This window comes from Podarcis filfolensis (assembly GCF_964270895.1).
Source record: "Podarcis filfolensis genome assembly, chromosome: 13".
Classification (NCBI taxonomy): Eukaryota; Metazoa; Chordata; class Lepidosauria; order Squamata; family Lacertidae; genus Podarcis; species Podarcis filfolensis.
In genome coordinates, this window is record NC_139615.1 from 15,204,051 (window position 1) to 15,218,914 (window position 14,864).

The following is a 14,864-nucleotide window of genomic DNA, read 5'->3' on the forward strand; positions in this document are numbered from 1 at the left end:
AACGGGGGCTAAGAGGCCTCACAATTCAATTCAGTGAGGCTTGATTGGCATCACAGGGCATGCAAGTGTAAATCCAAAATCCCAGCCCTCGAGAGCTTGCTCAATGGCCAGAGAACTCAATTGTGCAGACCAGACACATTTTATCCCTTGTGCCAAGAATCCCCCACTGGATGACACTGAAAAATCCCTCCCACCCATTAAGAGTGAGCAGGGTTAATGGTGAGAGACTTGTTGTGGGGGTCTGGAACAACTGGTTCGTTTGCAGAAGGCTGGCTCAAAACTGGGTCGCAGCCAATTTTGCAGCAACAAGGGTTGGTCACCTCCCATTTGTTCACTCACAGAAATAAGCTGAGGCCAGGTAGACGCTCCGAGTACCTCTTTGATGTCTGTATTTCTCTATGTACAATAGCTTATATGCAATATAGTTCCATCTATACAAATGGGCCAGGCTCCTCTCAGTGCTTCCACGTGTCCTGGAGAGAAGCACCTCGATATCCTGCAAATTCCTTCCACTGCTTGGTGGCATCAATTCTTTTTGTGCCCCCCCCCCCAATCTCTGTGAGATGGCTCATCTTTCTTCAGTTATACATTCATGCCCTTTTAACATCTCCTCCCAAGACTAGAATCAATTCCAGGAGCAGCTGCCATCAGAATGGCAATCTCAGAAATGTTGTATTTTTCAATCTGGGGTCCCATCCTGATACGCTATCAGAAAGGGATCCTGCCCACTTTGAACATACTGCCATGCCCAAGATCACACTGAGACTGGCCGTTCTTTGTTTTTTAAGTGCTCTTGACAGAAACCCTCCTCAAAAGGGGCTATTGTTGCGTCCAAGCGGAATCTGACACCTGGTGTGGAGAACCTCTGGCACTCCTGTCACTAAACTACAATGCCCACCATCCCTCAGCAAGAGTGGTCAGCAGCCAAGGATGATGGGAGTTGTAGTTCAGCAACATCTGGAGGGCCAAAGTTTCCCCACATCTGATTTAAATCCTCCCCCATGCCTTTTGGGTGGCAGCGTTTCCCCGGCCCTCTTCCTCCCTCCCTCCATTCTTTCCCACCCTCATGCAGTCACCTCCACCAACCTTACGTACACAATTGCTCTATCAAGTGGGGCGCTCACTGCCACATCACTGCCCCACACGCTTCCCCACTCCAGAAGTTGACCCTTTGACCGCTGTGAGGCCATTCGTTTGAGTCTCACCCTATTTATTCTCCTAGCACTCCTTCTGTCATCATACTTGGGTTTCCACTATAAAGCCAATATTGCGGTTATGTGTGTGCATGTGTGCGTGAGAGAGAGAGAGAAGGGGGGTGGAACAGGGCAGGAGGAGACAGAGCTGTAAATCCTTCAGCCCAGCTGGACCTCAGCACCAGAGGCCCACGGGGACTCCATCACCACCCTGAGCAGCTCCTCAGCCAACCTGTTAGGATTCCCAACGGATTGGAGAAGCTTGGCCAACACCGCGGCTTGGCAGGTGGGCCTTGCCACGTCCTGGAGAGTGTAAGCAGCACATTTCCGAAGCAAGCGGGGCCGGTTCTGCCGTTCAGCCAAGCAGTACACCTGGCCTAGAGTCTCGGGGCGCAGGAAGTCCCGGCACATGGCGTCATCAACCAGGGACTGGAGCTCGGGGAGGAGATACTGCTCAGCAACCGTGAGGATTTCTTCGGCTAAAGCGAAGGGGACCGAAACCCCCAGCACCGGGCAGGGTTTGCCACGGCAGCCATGGAGGAAGTGCACGAGAGCCAGGAAGGGCTCGGGAGACACACCGCCCAGCCTCACGGTGGTGTGGCACGACTCTGCAAACCCTGTGCTCAGCATGGCACGGAAGACCTCGGAGGCGTCGCTGATGACCTGGCGCACGGCGGGCACCCGGGTGCCAGAGTCCAGCTGGAAATACAAGTCGGCCTTGCCTTCGTCCATGAAGCGGCAATAAGAGCAAGGGGGCGGGGAGTCCAGGCGCGGCCTCTTGGAGGCAGGGGGGGACGGCAAGGGAAGAGTTGTCGCTTGGGAGCCCAGGAGGAGGGAGAGGGAATCCAAGGCGTAGAAAACAAGGCCGGGATCGGGGTCCCGCACCAGGGCACCTAACAGGAGACGCAGGCCAGAGTGGTCCAGCAGAAGCTTCCGGCAAAGGGAATCCTTCCTATGGGAGACAAAGAAAAAACCGCTTTGTACCCTCAGTACCTTTCGCTGGATCCCAACTCCCCCTTTCCATTAGCTGAAAAATGAGAATTGTAAAATATCAGACCCCCAGCAGTAACACACACTTTCCTCTTTCCTCAGTCTCCACACTTCTCGCTTCTCTTTCAAAAATAAATCTCTCATACACTCTTTTGAGTGTCTTGTGGTTCATGTGGTGAGGAGTAATATACTTTTTTTTTCATAGTTTCACAGTCAATACCCCCAAATTTCTGAACCTGGGGCTAAATAAAACCCTGAGGTCACTCCGTCCCAGCCCGGTGGCTGCTCCTCATTCAAGATGGCCGCCACCATTTTGGTAGCCACATGAGGAAGCTGCAACCACGCGAGGAAGTAAATCCTTTTTATCCTCTTCATACCAGTTTGACAGAGCAACCTCAGACTTACCTGCAGATAAGCGGAAGGGCGAGTGCACAGGCCACCTGATCGGATTCGGAGCCCGACAGCAGCATGTGGGTGAGAACACCCACTCCATAAGGGGACTCCGCTTGCACACAAAGGTTCATCAGCAGCGTCTCTCCTGGGGGGAAGGGGAAGAATGGGTCAGAAATGCGTTCAACACACAACGCCTCTGTTTGATGCGGCATCTGCATCAACTCTGAAGGGAGCCAGCCCACTTTTTGGCATCTGCCCTGCCCCCAACTGCCCAGTCAGCCTTTTCTGTATCGCAAGAGCTGCGGTCCCCCCACAATTTATTTCATGCTCCATTTTATGTCTGCAAAACATGTGGGAAGCAAAAAGGCTCTCTCTGATCTGAAGCCTCAACCCCAGCCTACGTCAGCTGGGGTGAGGTGGAGGGGACTTCAGTTACTCAGCGGTGAGGGGGAGAGTGGTTTCATACACTACCATAAGGGCTCTCCTTAAGGTGGCTTTACACGTTCCAACACTGAAAACCACTTCAGAGGCAAAGGCCTGCTGAGCATCAGCTAATAGCATGGCCTGTGGCAAAGACAGACTGGGAACCACAGTACCCCAACAAACCAACTGGCTTTCCAATGAGCCAAAGACCCACTAAAGTGAGACACCACAGCATCTTCAACATGAGAATACCCGGTTCCTCTTTAATATGAGGAACCACTCAAAAAAATAAACTATGCAGGCTTGAATTCTAATATCCTAGAACAGAGGTTCTCAAATCATCCTCAGTAGACCACCTTTTTGGTGGTCTCCTTTTGGGTGCTCCACAGAAAGGTTGTGGAATATCAATACTTCGCCCTCAACTCACAATCCCTGGGATAGCTCAGTTGGTAGAGGATGAGACTCTCAGGGTTGTGGGTCTGAGCCCCGTGTTGAGCAAAAAGATCCTTGCATTGCAGGGGCTTGGACTAGAAGACCCTTGTGGTCCCTTCAAACTCTACAATTATATGGTTTATTTTTCTGATGAGCCAAGCTAGACTTCCCTGAACTCTGTTCAAAAGCTCCCAACACATCCATTGCATTAGAAAGGCATTATCAAATGCCAATTATAATGGGGGGGGGGAGGTTATTAAGTGGCCTTTTGAGATCTCCAGAAATTTTTTATTTACTAGTGGGGGGAAAGTTTAAAAACCGCTACGCTGGAATGCAGAGATAACAGAAAATCCACACACCAAGTTCCTTGAACCTCCTGGCGTCATGCTCCCCGGGATCCAGGCTTCTTGGCTCCGCCTCTTCCCCCTCTTCCTCGGCAGTAACAGCCGCCGCCACCTGCTCAGGCGACACGCCAAGGATCAGCCAGGCATGGATGAGCGAAGCGCCGTAGGAACGCACAAAGGCCTCCAGGCAAGTGGGGTTGCAGGTGAGGCGATGCAGCAGCCGGAGGCAGCGAGAGGAGGGGACGGGGCTTCTCGTGATGTAGCGCAGCAGCCCTTGCAAGGTGGCTGGTGTCACCAAGCTGCGGCTGGGATCCTCAGCCTGGGAAAAGCGGGAAAGGAGCAGCAGGACGGGGGCCTCGGGGGCATGGAGCTCTCTGTCGCCCCCGTGTGGAGAGAGGGAGAGCGGCAGGGCTAGGGAGAGCAGTGGGGGCGGAGTCTCGCCAGCAGGACGTGATGCTTGAGGAGGTGGCGCCTGCTCAGACGTTGACCGGAACTTGGCACGGCGTTTCCAGCAGGACGTAGGTGTCCTGTGCTCATCGGGAGAACTTGAGAGGCTCTGAATGCTCAGCTTTGGGGTGATCAGACAGGCCTCCTCGCTGGCTGGCGATCTGGCAATGGGCCTGGGGGACAGTTGGCTTTGGTCACTCTTGCTCGGAATCAACGCCATGGCAGCCAAGTGCGAGTTACTGGTCCCAGGCTCATTTTGGTCCGTTGTCAAAGCAGCCCAGGTCGACTGTTCCATATCTTCACCTGGTTTCAATGGATTCGTCAGCACTGAATTTGGGGCTGCCCCTGAAGACAATGAACAGGGCAGCTTCAACACGTCCTGTCCAGGGAGTCCTTTCTTTGGACTGGCTAGACCTTCCTCTTCTGATTTCATCAGCAGCCTCTTCTGCTGCTTACTCGTCTCAACCATTTCCAGCTCCTTGATCTCCTCTGAATCTGGCACCTCCAAACAGAGACTTTCAGGTTTGTCGAACACAGGCAATGCCACTGGGCACAGGCTCTGCTGTGGATATGCTCCATCTCCCTCCGCTGGGTTTAAGGTCTCGGTAGAACTTGGCTGACATGCAAGGGGCAAATCCAGTAATGGAGAGTTTAAGAAATCGGGGGATTCGGCCCGGGACTGGGTTTTTACTCCAGATACGGCATGGCAGGGCCCATGGGGTTCATCTTGCAGCTCTTGGTTGGGGCTGACGCATCCTTGGACATCCAGTTCAGAAAGGGTGGTGTCGGGGGACCACTGTGGAGAAAGGTCTCCTGGGCTGGCAATGTAGCCTTCAGAAAGAAGCCAGGATCTGCAGAGTGGATAGAAGGAAAGGCACAGATATAAGGGATGAAGTACAAAAGCGATTGTAGAGTTTGGGGTAGGCAGTGGGGAGGGAATCACATGACCATGTGGCATGTGGTTGGTAGCCATTAGCGGGTGCGAAGTGTTGGAGAAGAGTGCATGTATCAGCTTCTTGCCCACAGCAAGCGGACGACAGGCATCTGTTGTTGTGTGCATGACTCCGCTTTTGGCAGCCAGCTGCAAAATACTGCAAGCATCTGCACGCACAGCTGTGCGGTGGCACATGCTTGCCAGAGCCTGGAATCGAACACTGCAGGCTCCCGCTACTGCTACCACACGGCCATCTGGTGGCAGCAACCACAGCCACCCTCAGTAGCACAACAATCCTGGGGAACAAAGCAAGCCCGGGACACAGAACCCTAAGAAACTCAAGCCCCGTTTAAAAGCAAAACTATTGTTTAGTTTTCTGACCTGCATTTCCAGCAGAGAAAAGTTTGAAAACAAGCTAAAAGTGATTCCACAGAGCTGGCAATGGTTGGAGTAGGGCAACATCCCTGTCCAGCTCCTCTGACCCCTAACACCCCACTAGCCCCCAATCGTGACACCTTTGCTTCTTTCCATTTTCCACGGCCTTGCTAAAAATTTAGAAAAAGCTACACATTTAGATGTGACTAATTTGCACAATACATTCCAAATAGGGATTGTTTTGCTTTGCTGGTAGAGAACTGGCATGTTCTGGGTATATACATCACCTATTTCAACCCTAGCATAAAACAAACCCCTAGCTCAAGACATTCTGTACCTGAGGCTCTGAAAGCTGGAAGACTCTGCTCCAGGCGTGGCCTGCTCCCCACGACGCCCCTCTGCAGGTAGGTCAAAAGAAGCGGCATCCCTCTCATCTACCAGGTCGTCGTCCTCCTCTTCCTCTTCTTCCTTCCGGCCTCTCCACTGGCCCAGTGCTGCCAGCCTCCCAACCAGCAAAGGCACAAGCCCTCCAGCCTGCAGCACCTCCAGGGCCTCCTCATCATAGAAAAAGGCCACGAAGGCCACCACCACGCGATCGTGGGAGGAGCTGTGGCCCTGGTCCCGCAGCAGGGACAGCAGCAGCTCCAGCCCCCCGGCTTCTCGGACCCGGCTTCTATTGATTGCCTCTCGGCACAGCAGACACAAAGCTTTCACCAGAGGATGGAGGGCCATGCCAGGTGCCCCGGCCTTCTGGCGTTGCCGGATCTCCCCCACCAGCACCTCCACTCCGCCAGCATTGCCCACAGCTGGCCTCAGCATGCCCTGCAGACAGAGGTTGGACAGGGCCACCAGAGCAGTCTCCCGCACCGCCCGCTTCTCGTGGCTAGTCAAGGACACGAGGGTTGCCACGCCGCCCGCCAAGCTGAGCTGCTGCGCGCAGTCGCGGCTGCAGCCCTTCGTCAGCTCCAGGAGGGCACGCACGGCAGCTGCAACAAGGGCGGCGTCATCCAAGGAGGAAGCCAAGCGCTCGGCAATGGAGCGCACCACCCCCTGCTGGACCAGCACAAGGCGATGTGCAGGCGTGTCAGCCAGGTAGCGCACTGCCCTGATCACACTCTGCAAGCACTCTCTGTCCTGGGAGGTGGTGAGGACCTGCACCAGCGGGGGCACTGCTCCTGTAATGGGAGATTTTTTTGGGTGGCGGGGTGGGGGAGACAATGGAAGAAAAAGAAAGCCAAGTTATAGAGTCTCATATATTACAATTTCTCTATGGTTTGCCAGCAAACGTCCAAGCCTCTCCAACTGGCCTGCCAAGTCGTAGCACCATCTCTCTCCACTACCACCCCCACCTTTTTCTGCTACTCTCAGCACCTGCTGCAATGAAGGTGCTGTGAGCAGCAGATGCAGAGGACCTTAAAGGGCAGTCGCCACTTCCCAGGCAATTTTATCAAGGTAATATGCCACACCCTTCCAGGCTACTAGAAAAACACGTGGGTGATTTTTTAGCAGAGATGGGTGTCCATCTTACCCCCCAGCTCCACAGACGGGAGCAATAAGAAAAGGGTTCTGTGGCCACATCCCTTTCTATTGAGAGGGCTGCCACAGATTCCAAAGCAACTCCTCCATCTGCATCTAAGTTTTAGAAGTTTATATGAACGTCTGCACTTGAATCCAAACAGAAAGTTGTGCAGAAATTTCACCCAAATTACGGCAAAATTCCCACCCCTCCTCTGTTCTCTGTCCCAGATAAACAAGGGTGGGGAGAGAGATACACAGAGAGAATTAAAACAAGTCTCCAACACGAAATACGTTCCCCCACCAATTTTACCTAGGCTAAAAGAGAAAACTGCTAGCATGTTACCTAATTTAACACACAACCTGTTTGTAGTTTATCCACAAGTGACTAAATGCTCCACACAGATCCCCTATTCATTCTGGAATCCCAGTGCATTCTATCTGGGAATTTTGTAATACATGAAGACTAAATATTTTCAATAACGAGAACAAAGCTTCATGTTTATATAGTGCATTTCAAGCGCTCAGAGTACTTCACAGACATTATTGCTGTAATCTTTACAACAGCTCAGTAAGGTAGGCCAGCATGATCCTGGTATTGCAGAGCGGGTGCCAAGAGTGAGAGTGCAGAAGTTTGCCTGGGGTCACCAAGTGAGGCTATAACTGGGATAAAACTGGGCTATTCCAGCTCAGATTCTTAGCACTCCCCTCCACTATGCTAGTTTTCACCAGGAAGCTTCCGGTTATTAAGATATGGAGGCAATGAGTAGTTATATAAACTCATGTCAGTCTAACGTGGAAATGAGGAGCACCTCATTATGGAGGTGTTGCAAAGGGGCAGGAAGTCATAACATATGGACTGGCCCCCCACCCAGCCCCTCATGAACAAACCTGCCCTCCATCCCTACCCAGTACACCATCCCACTTCCAACCTGCTTCGTGAATGGCCTGGCAGTTTTCTGTGTCTACAGCCAAGTTGCCGAGGGCTCGTGCCGTCCGATTCTGGATGCTTTCTGCAGCAAGCGATCTCAGGATAGTAACTATAAACCCACAGATTGGGGGGGGGGGGCAGGAAGGAAGAGAGATGGAGAATAATGTAGCTGTAAAACCACAAACAACTTTCAGGGGAATAGCTGTGGTAGTCTGTTCCAGTGAAAAGCAACGAGTCTTGCGGCACTTTAAAGGCCAGCAGATTTAGCTCTCTTTGCTTTGCTTTTTTTAAAAAAAATAAAATAAAATAAAGTTGGGTAAGAACAGGTGTTTAAAGAGGGTAGCATTTTCTGCCTGATTCTACCCCCACCCCTTCCATGTAATACAGACTTTAAGCCCTCAACCTGGAATTATCACATTTCTGCACTCTATATACTGCAGTGCTTACTCTACACTGTATAGTGTTAAAGATTTATGAAAAGGTGTGGTCTCTCTTGACAACCAGTGTAAACACTGCTTTCCAAATACACAAACGCAAGAGGTCTTGCTACTGCTAGGGGGAACGTCAATATAATCCCAAATCCCCAAGATTATTGCTAGCTTCTCCAAGAGGGAAAAAGCCAACCACTTCTAGTTTGCATGTGTTCACTCATCTTAAAACAGCCCCACAACCTATGAAAGAACTAAACGGGGTAGAAGCTCAAAAGGAAAGCACTGAACTTAATTTGCATTGGTTTAAGACAGCAGTTTTGCACCATCCTCCATCAATGGAAAGACTGAGGCTTTGGCATTTACACGTTTAACGGCCAGGTGGCGCTGCCAGCTGCAAAAAGCAAATTACAAGTCCCTGCGCATCCTCAAGCAACTTCCCTTAAAGGCTTAGGCATCTCCTCCCACCGCAGCATTCAAAGGGTCACAAGTCCAACTTGAGTAGCTCAGGATGCCAAGACGTGTGCGCATGTTCCAGGCCAATGCCCTTTATTCTTATTACATTTATATCCCACCTTTCTTCCAAGGAGCTAAAGATGGCATGCATGGCTGTCCCCCCGCCCCATTTTATCCTCACAACAAGCCTGTGAGGCAGAGAGTGACAGGCCCAAGTTATTTTATTTATGTATGTATTCAGTTTGTATACCCTTCACCCACAGATCTCAGGGCGGTTCATCCAATGAGATTCGTGGCTGAGCAGGGATCTGAACCCTGGCATCCCAGGTCCTATTCTGACACCCGACATCAGTCGGGCGTAGAGGTTAACCAAGGGCGACAGCTCATCACCCTTAGAACTGCACGTATGGCTTCAACCCTCCCTAGCCCCACAGGGTAAAGCCTAACATTAGCTGTGACTCCTGTGCTGCAGGGGCTTGGACTGGCTGGCCCTTCCAACAGTTCTGCGACTCTGTGATTTCCACTTGCCAACACTTAACGCCCTTTAAGCACGAGATTTTTTTAAAAAAAAACAAAAACTTAAGGAAATCCGAGCTACATCATCTTATTTAACGAGATGGGTATCACACATGACAGCCCAAAGTAAAGGTATTGGAGAAGGCAGAAAGGCCCAGAAAGTGAGCCAAAGCAGCTATTATTCCACGCGAGGATCCAATAATCCTTACAAACTCTGGGGGCGGGACCCCAACCTTTGACAAGTCAAGGGGGCCTTGGCAACAAGGCACCCAGGCAATTGGGGGGGCTGGAGGGCTGATTTGGGGGTCTTAGGATCCCACCTGGCGCCCCCCAAAGGTTGCGGGGTCCCCCCCGAACCAAGACTGCCGCGCCGAGCTTTGCCTTACCCCCAAGGGGCTACCTGGTCCTCCCCATAAGTGGGGCCCCCCACTTACCGAGGGGCGGGATCCCGCCCAGCTCGCGCACCTGGGTGCGGCTGGCGCCCTCGGTGCAGCAATTGCCCAGGATGCTGAGGGCGAGGTCCAGGGTGCGTCGCGGCCGAGGGGCGTCGGCCAGGACCCCCAGGAGAGGCGCCAGGCCCCCTCGGCTCCGGAAGCGGGCGATGCCCCCGGCCTCCTTGATGTGCTGCGTCCTGAGGGCCAGCAGGGCCCGGCCGAGGCCCGGCTCGGCGCCCTTCTGCAGCTGGGCCAAGCAGTAGCCCAGGGAGCCCCCCGGGGAGGTGGCCCCGACCCCGGCGCCCCGGGGAGCAGCAGCAGGAGGAGGGGGAGCCGCCATCTTGGGAGAAGCCCCTGCCAAAGCCGGGCGGGGGAGGGGCGGCGGAGACCTTAGAGCGGCCGGACCCCTCGGCTCTGCGGGAACTATAGTTCGCTCCCCATGAGGACAAAGGTGCGCGGGGGGGGGGGGGTGCGAAGACTATAGGTCCCGAGATATAGCCCGAGTCCCCCTCCCGGGCCAAGGGAGGCGCGTTGCGTGACGGGAGTTGTAGTCCATTTCCCACCTCCTAGCTATAGACGTTATAGGGAAACGTCGGGAGGAAAGACTGCAACTCCCAGAAGGCAACGCACCACGAAATGGTTGACTCGGGGAGAATGCAGCAAGGCACGACGGGAAAGTATCCCGGACTGCGCCGCGCGTCGTTTTTGGCGTTCGCAGCCGTCAGTTTTTCCTGTTTTCCTGGGGAGAAATACGCGAAAGTTGTGTTTTGATTGGTCGTTCCGGGCTTCAGATTTAACAAAGTGTTATCTTAAGTGCTTGCATTGGAGCACCGTGGCTTTTGCTCGTTCGATTTAAGTTTTAAAGTGTGGTGATGAAACATTGCATCAGCTAAGTAGTTAATGGCTTACACACTTAAGACGGAAAGTCAAGGCGAGGTTTTTTTTTAAAAAAACACCGTCCCGGGAATTGTGTACAGTAGTCTAAATTTAGACAGGGAAAGAGAAGACAACAAAGGGAGAGGAGAGTCGCAGAATAAAGTTCCGCTCTGGTCACGGGGCTTTACTTAATGTGGTTGCTTCGATATTTATATTCAGGGTTACCCTTTCCAAGGTGACTTACTATATATTTTAAAAAAAACCAATTAAAATCATGTTACTTTTTTTATTTATTAAATCTATATCCCACCTTCCAAAGGAAAATAAAAAGTTATAACTGGAAAATCCTCACACATATAACAATATGATAGTGGTGACAAATTAAAATAGCAGCAGAATCAAACAATGCAGTGACCCCCCAAAAGCAGCAAATGTGTATATATGAGTGTTGGCATCCATCTGTCTTGGGAGACAATGGAAGAGTGCACCATCGAGAGTAAAGTCAAACCCAAACTGCTGGAGAATTCCAGCACCTGCTCTGGCTGTCGAGACCAATGAGGGAGGGAAATGCTTTATTGCAGCTGTGGCAGATGAAGGCATCCAGTATAACTGATGCAGGTGCACCATGCCATTTCTTCTCTGCTCCTCCGGTGGTCATTTCTCTTCTGGTTACTGATGTGGCTATACAACTTGTCTGTCTGCAGGGATTCCCATACAGTGGGGTTAATGTTGCCAGACTTCATGTCACTCTTGCAGACATCTTTGTAATGCAGAGTTGGTTGGTCAACAGGCCTGGTCTTCCTGACACAACGCAAAATCTTCCTGACACAACGCATATGGAAGGCACTGAGGCGTCGCTCCTGACCGCTGTAAGTTGCCCACAACCAACTCAAGATGCAAGCTTGGTAGATCTTCATCTTGGTATTGATCATTCTCCCAAACCCTTTTGGAGAGGCGAGCCATTGCCATAGCTGCCTTGCCAATTAGCTTGTCCAGCTCAGCATCAATGGAAAGGTTGCTGGTTATGGTGGAGTCCAGGTAGACAAAATTGTCTATCACCTCAAGCATGTGGTCACCACCACTGATGCATGGAGTGCTGGCAACATCCTGAGCCAATACAGTCTGAAAGGCTGATGGTGAGGCCTTTCCCCACAGGGGAAAGTGTCTCTAGTGTCCCAGCTATTGTGTCCTTGAGTCTAATACCTCCTGAGGGTAGATTCACAAGCATGGCCTCAGAGGTCAATATTAACCTTGGATCCAATAAGTGGGCATAGGATTGCAGCCCCTGTAACCCAATTTCCAGTCGGCCATGCTGGTCCATCTACAGTATAGGACAAATGTTTGCCTAAAAGGGAAGCCTCAAAGGATCAACCCCCTACTAATAATTAAACCTCACAGCCCTGCTCAGTGTACTGTGAGGGGCAGCTAAATCCGAGAGAAGATGCTTGAAGCCCAAGACAGGCTCTCCTTGGTGGAAGAGGACAAGCCCTTTGAAGGGATCAGCCGCGGTTCACTAGGCTATGTGGTGGAGAACTGGCCTCAGCTGGACTTGGAAGCCTCTTCACCTTCCTGGCAGTAGAGATGGAGGACACTTGGGGGAGCTTGTAAACAGAGTGCTGATGACTGTAAACTTAAACCTATACCGGCAGCCACTAATGTCATTTGGGGTAGAAAGTTTATTGGGAGTGGGGTGTGGGGACCGTCCGTCCCTAAGAGAAAACAAGCCACACAAAGAGCACATTTTCAAAACAAAGCAACACGGATCGGATGAGCCTACTGATCTAGTCACCTTTATCGATTGGACAATCTGAACAAGTGTTGGCTAAACATCAAAGATGGACAGAGCCAAGGGGCGCTATTTTTCAACCTTCAACCCTCCACCTCTAGGGCCTGGTTCAGACAAAAGTACATGGTGAAGGAACATAATCATGGCCACCCCACTCAACAGGCACGGCTGTCTCTTGCCACACGTTTCAGGGGTGAAATGTATTTTTAGATCATATCTGCACACAGATATGTTTTCATTAATGTACATAGAATCTGGGAAAGAATGGTTCAGCCTGAAACCACATTCAGTGGATTTTTTTTATGAGCATCACCCGCCTGTGTAAAATTATGTCCATGTGTCATGTCTGTAATAAGTAAGCATGGTCCTGTTTCTTCACTGTCTTTTTTTTTTTTATAAAATTTTTATTGGTTTTTTTTAACATATATTAAAAGACAATACAAGACGATACATAAACAAACAAACATATAAACACGTATAATTTCTTAACATTTTTTCCTTAAACCTTCTTTCATCGACTTCCCCATACCTCCCTTTTCTGCATCCCTGTTTTAAATCTTTCCAGCAACCCCTAATTTCAACTTATAACACTTTTTTTTTCCTTTGAGTCCTTTTTCTCATATCCAATTGTTTGTCCCTGCAATTCTATTTTACATGACCCAAGACATTTCAACACTCATTAATTTTGCAACAGTTCTTAAGATAAACTTTAAATTTCTTCCAATCCTCTTCCACCGTCTCTCTCCCTTGGTCACGGATTCTGCCAGTCATCTCCGCCAGTCCCATATAGTCAATCACCTTGGTCTGCCATTCTTCCAGTGTGGGTAATTCTTGTGTCTTCCAATACTTTGCTAAGAGTACTCTTGCTGCTGTTGTAGCATACATAAAAAACGTCCTATCTTTCCTTGAGACCAATTGGCCCACCATGCCCAGGAGAAAGGCCTCTGGTTTCTTCACAAATGTGCATTTAAGCACCTTTTTCATTTCGTTATAAATCATTTCCCAGAAGACCTTGATCCTTGGGCACGTCCACCAAAGGTGGTAAAAGGTACCTTCAGTTTCCTTACATTTCCAACATTTATTATTGGGCGTGTGGTAAATTTTTGCAAGCTTGACTGGGGTCATGTACCACCTATAGATCATTTTCATAATGTTCTCTCTTAAGGCATTACATGCCATAAACTTTATACCGGTGGTCCATAACTGTTCCCAGTCAGCAAACATAATGTCGTGACCAATATCTTGTGCCCATTTAATCATAGCTGATTTAACCGTCTCATCCTGTGTATTCCATTTCAACAGCAAGTTATACATTCTTGACAAATTTTTAGTACTGGGTTCCAAAAGCTCTGTTTCTAATTTTGACCTCTCCACCTGGAAGCCAATTTTCCTGTCCTGTTTAAAAACTTCATTTATCTGGTAGTAATGTAGCCAGTCTCTTACTTTAGATTTCAGCTTCTCATAGCTCTGCAATTTCACTTTTCCCTCCTCATGTTCTATAATTTCCCAATACTTCGGCCATTTGGATTCCATATTAAGTTTTTTCACTTCCTTAGCTTCCATTGGTGACAACCACCTAGGGGTTTTGTTTTCCCTGTTTCTTCACTGTCTGTTCCCTCAGTGTTTATTCAGATTCAGCCTGTGCGTCATGAAAAAAATGAGCTAGGCAGCATGCAACATTTTGGTGTTTGTACTTCAGATGTGGCAACATCTAGCGTCGTAGTGGTCCGAGCCTGAGTACATGTTCCATTGACATTAATCATAATGTCAAAAGTAGCCTTACGTAACTCAGACCCTGTATACAAAATACATTTAAAGCACCATGAAAGCATTCTAAACAGCATGGCTTCCCCCAAAGAATTATGGGAACTTTAGTTCATTAAGGGTGCCAAAAGTTGTTAGGAAACGCTCCATTCCTCTCATAGAGCTACAATTCCCAGAATTTCATGGGAAGGGGATTGATCGTTAAACCATTCTGGGAACTGTAGGTCTGTGAGAGGATCAGGGGGTCTCCTAGCAACTCTCAGCAGCCTTGACAAACTACAGTTCCCAGGAGAAGCCATTTTTCCAGGTGCCTCCTCAGTCTTGGGGCAGGTATTGAAGGAGCTGCAGGCTGTCTTTCTCTATTATTTATCACTCCTTTGATGTGTTAACCTTTCAGTCTGAGAATTTTGTCCAGGATGCTGGATTAGGTAGGCCATTGGCCTGATCCAGCAGGCTCTTCTTAAGTTCTCATCAAAATGAAGTAAGAAGTAAGAGCCTGCTGGATCAGACCAAAGGCCTACCTAGTCCAGCATCCTGTTCTCACAGTATTCAAACACATCCTGCCTCAGACAGCGGAGATTGAAACATAGCCATCATGGCTGGCTGTCACTGATAGCCGTTTCCTCC

At 50.1% G+C, this 14,864-nt stretch overlaps 1 protein-coding gene across 2 annotated transcripts; it reads right to left on the bottom strand.

Moving 5' to 3' along the window:
* Nucleotides 1-372: 372 nt before the first annotated feature.
* Nucleotides 373-10,365, bottom strand: ARMC5 (armadillo repeat containing 5). Of its 2 annotated transcripts, none has more exons than XM_083582034.1 (6): nucleotides 9,812-10,365; nucleotides 7,979-8,086; nucleotides 5,869-6,706; nucleotides 3,791-5,073; nucleotides 2,589-2,721; nucleotides 373-2,145 (listed from the first exon to the last, which is right to left on the bottom strand). In XM_083582034.1, exons 1-6 carry the CDS (start codon nucleotides 10,149-10,151, stop codon nucleotides 1,353-1,355), a joined length of 3,495 nt encoding a protein of 1,164 aa, XP_083438160.1. In that variant the 5' UTR covers nucleotides 10,152-10,365; the 3' UTR covers nucleotides 373-1,352. The 2 variants fall into 2 exon arrangements, with proteins under 2 accessions (XP_083438160.1, XP_083438161.1); XM_083582035.1 differs by lacking the exon at nucleotides 9,812-10,365 and adding an exon at nucleotides 9,123-9,333.
* Between the last annotated feature and the right edge of the window lie 4,499 nt (nucleotides 10,366-14,864).

What these genes read in the sequence shown, in the direction of transcription:
- ARMC5 (XM_083582034.1), bottom strand. Translation starts at nt 10,151, where the DNA reads ATGGCGGCTCCCCCTCCTCCTGCTGCTGCTCCCCGGGGCGCCGGGGTC. An exon ending in CCAGGCCATTCACGAAGCAG is followed by an intron (nt 6,707 to 7,978) that starts GTTGGAAGTGGG and finishes CTCCCATTACAG; the next exon opens with GAGCAGTGCCCCCGCTGGTG. An exon ending in TCCAGCTTTCAGAGCCTCAG is followed by an intron (nt 5,074 to 5,868) that starts GTACAGAATGTC and finishes TCCACTCTGCAG; the next exon opens with ATCCTGGCTTCTTTCTGAAG.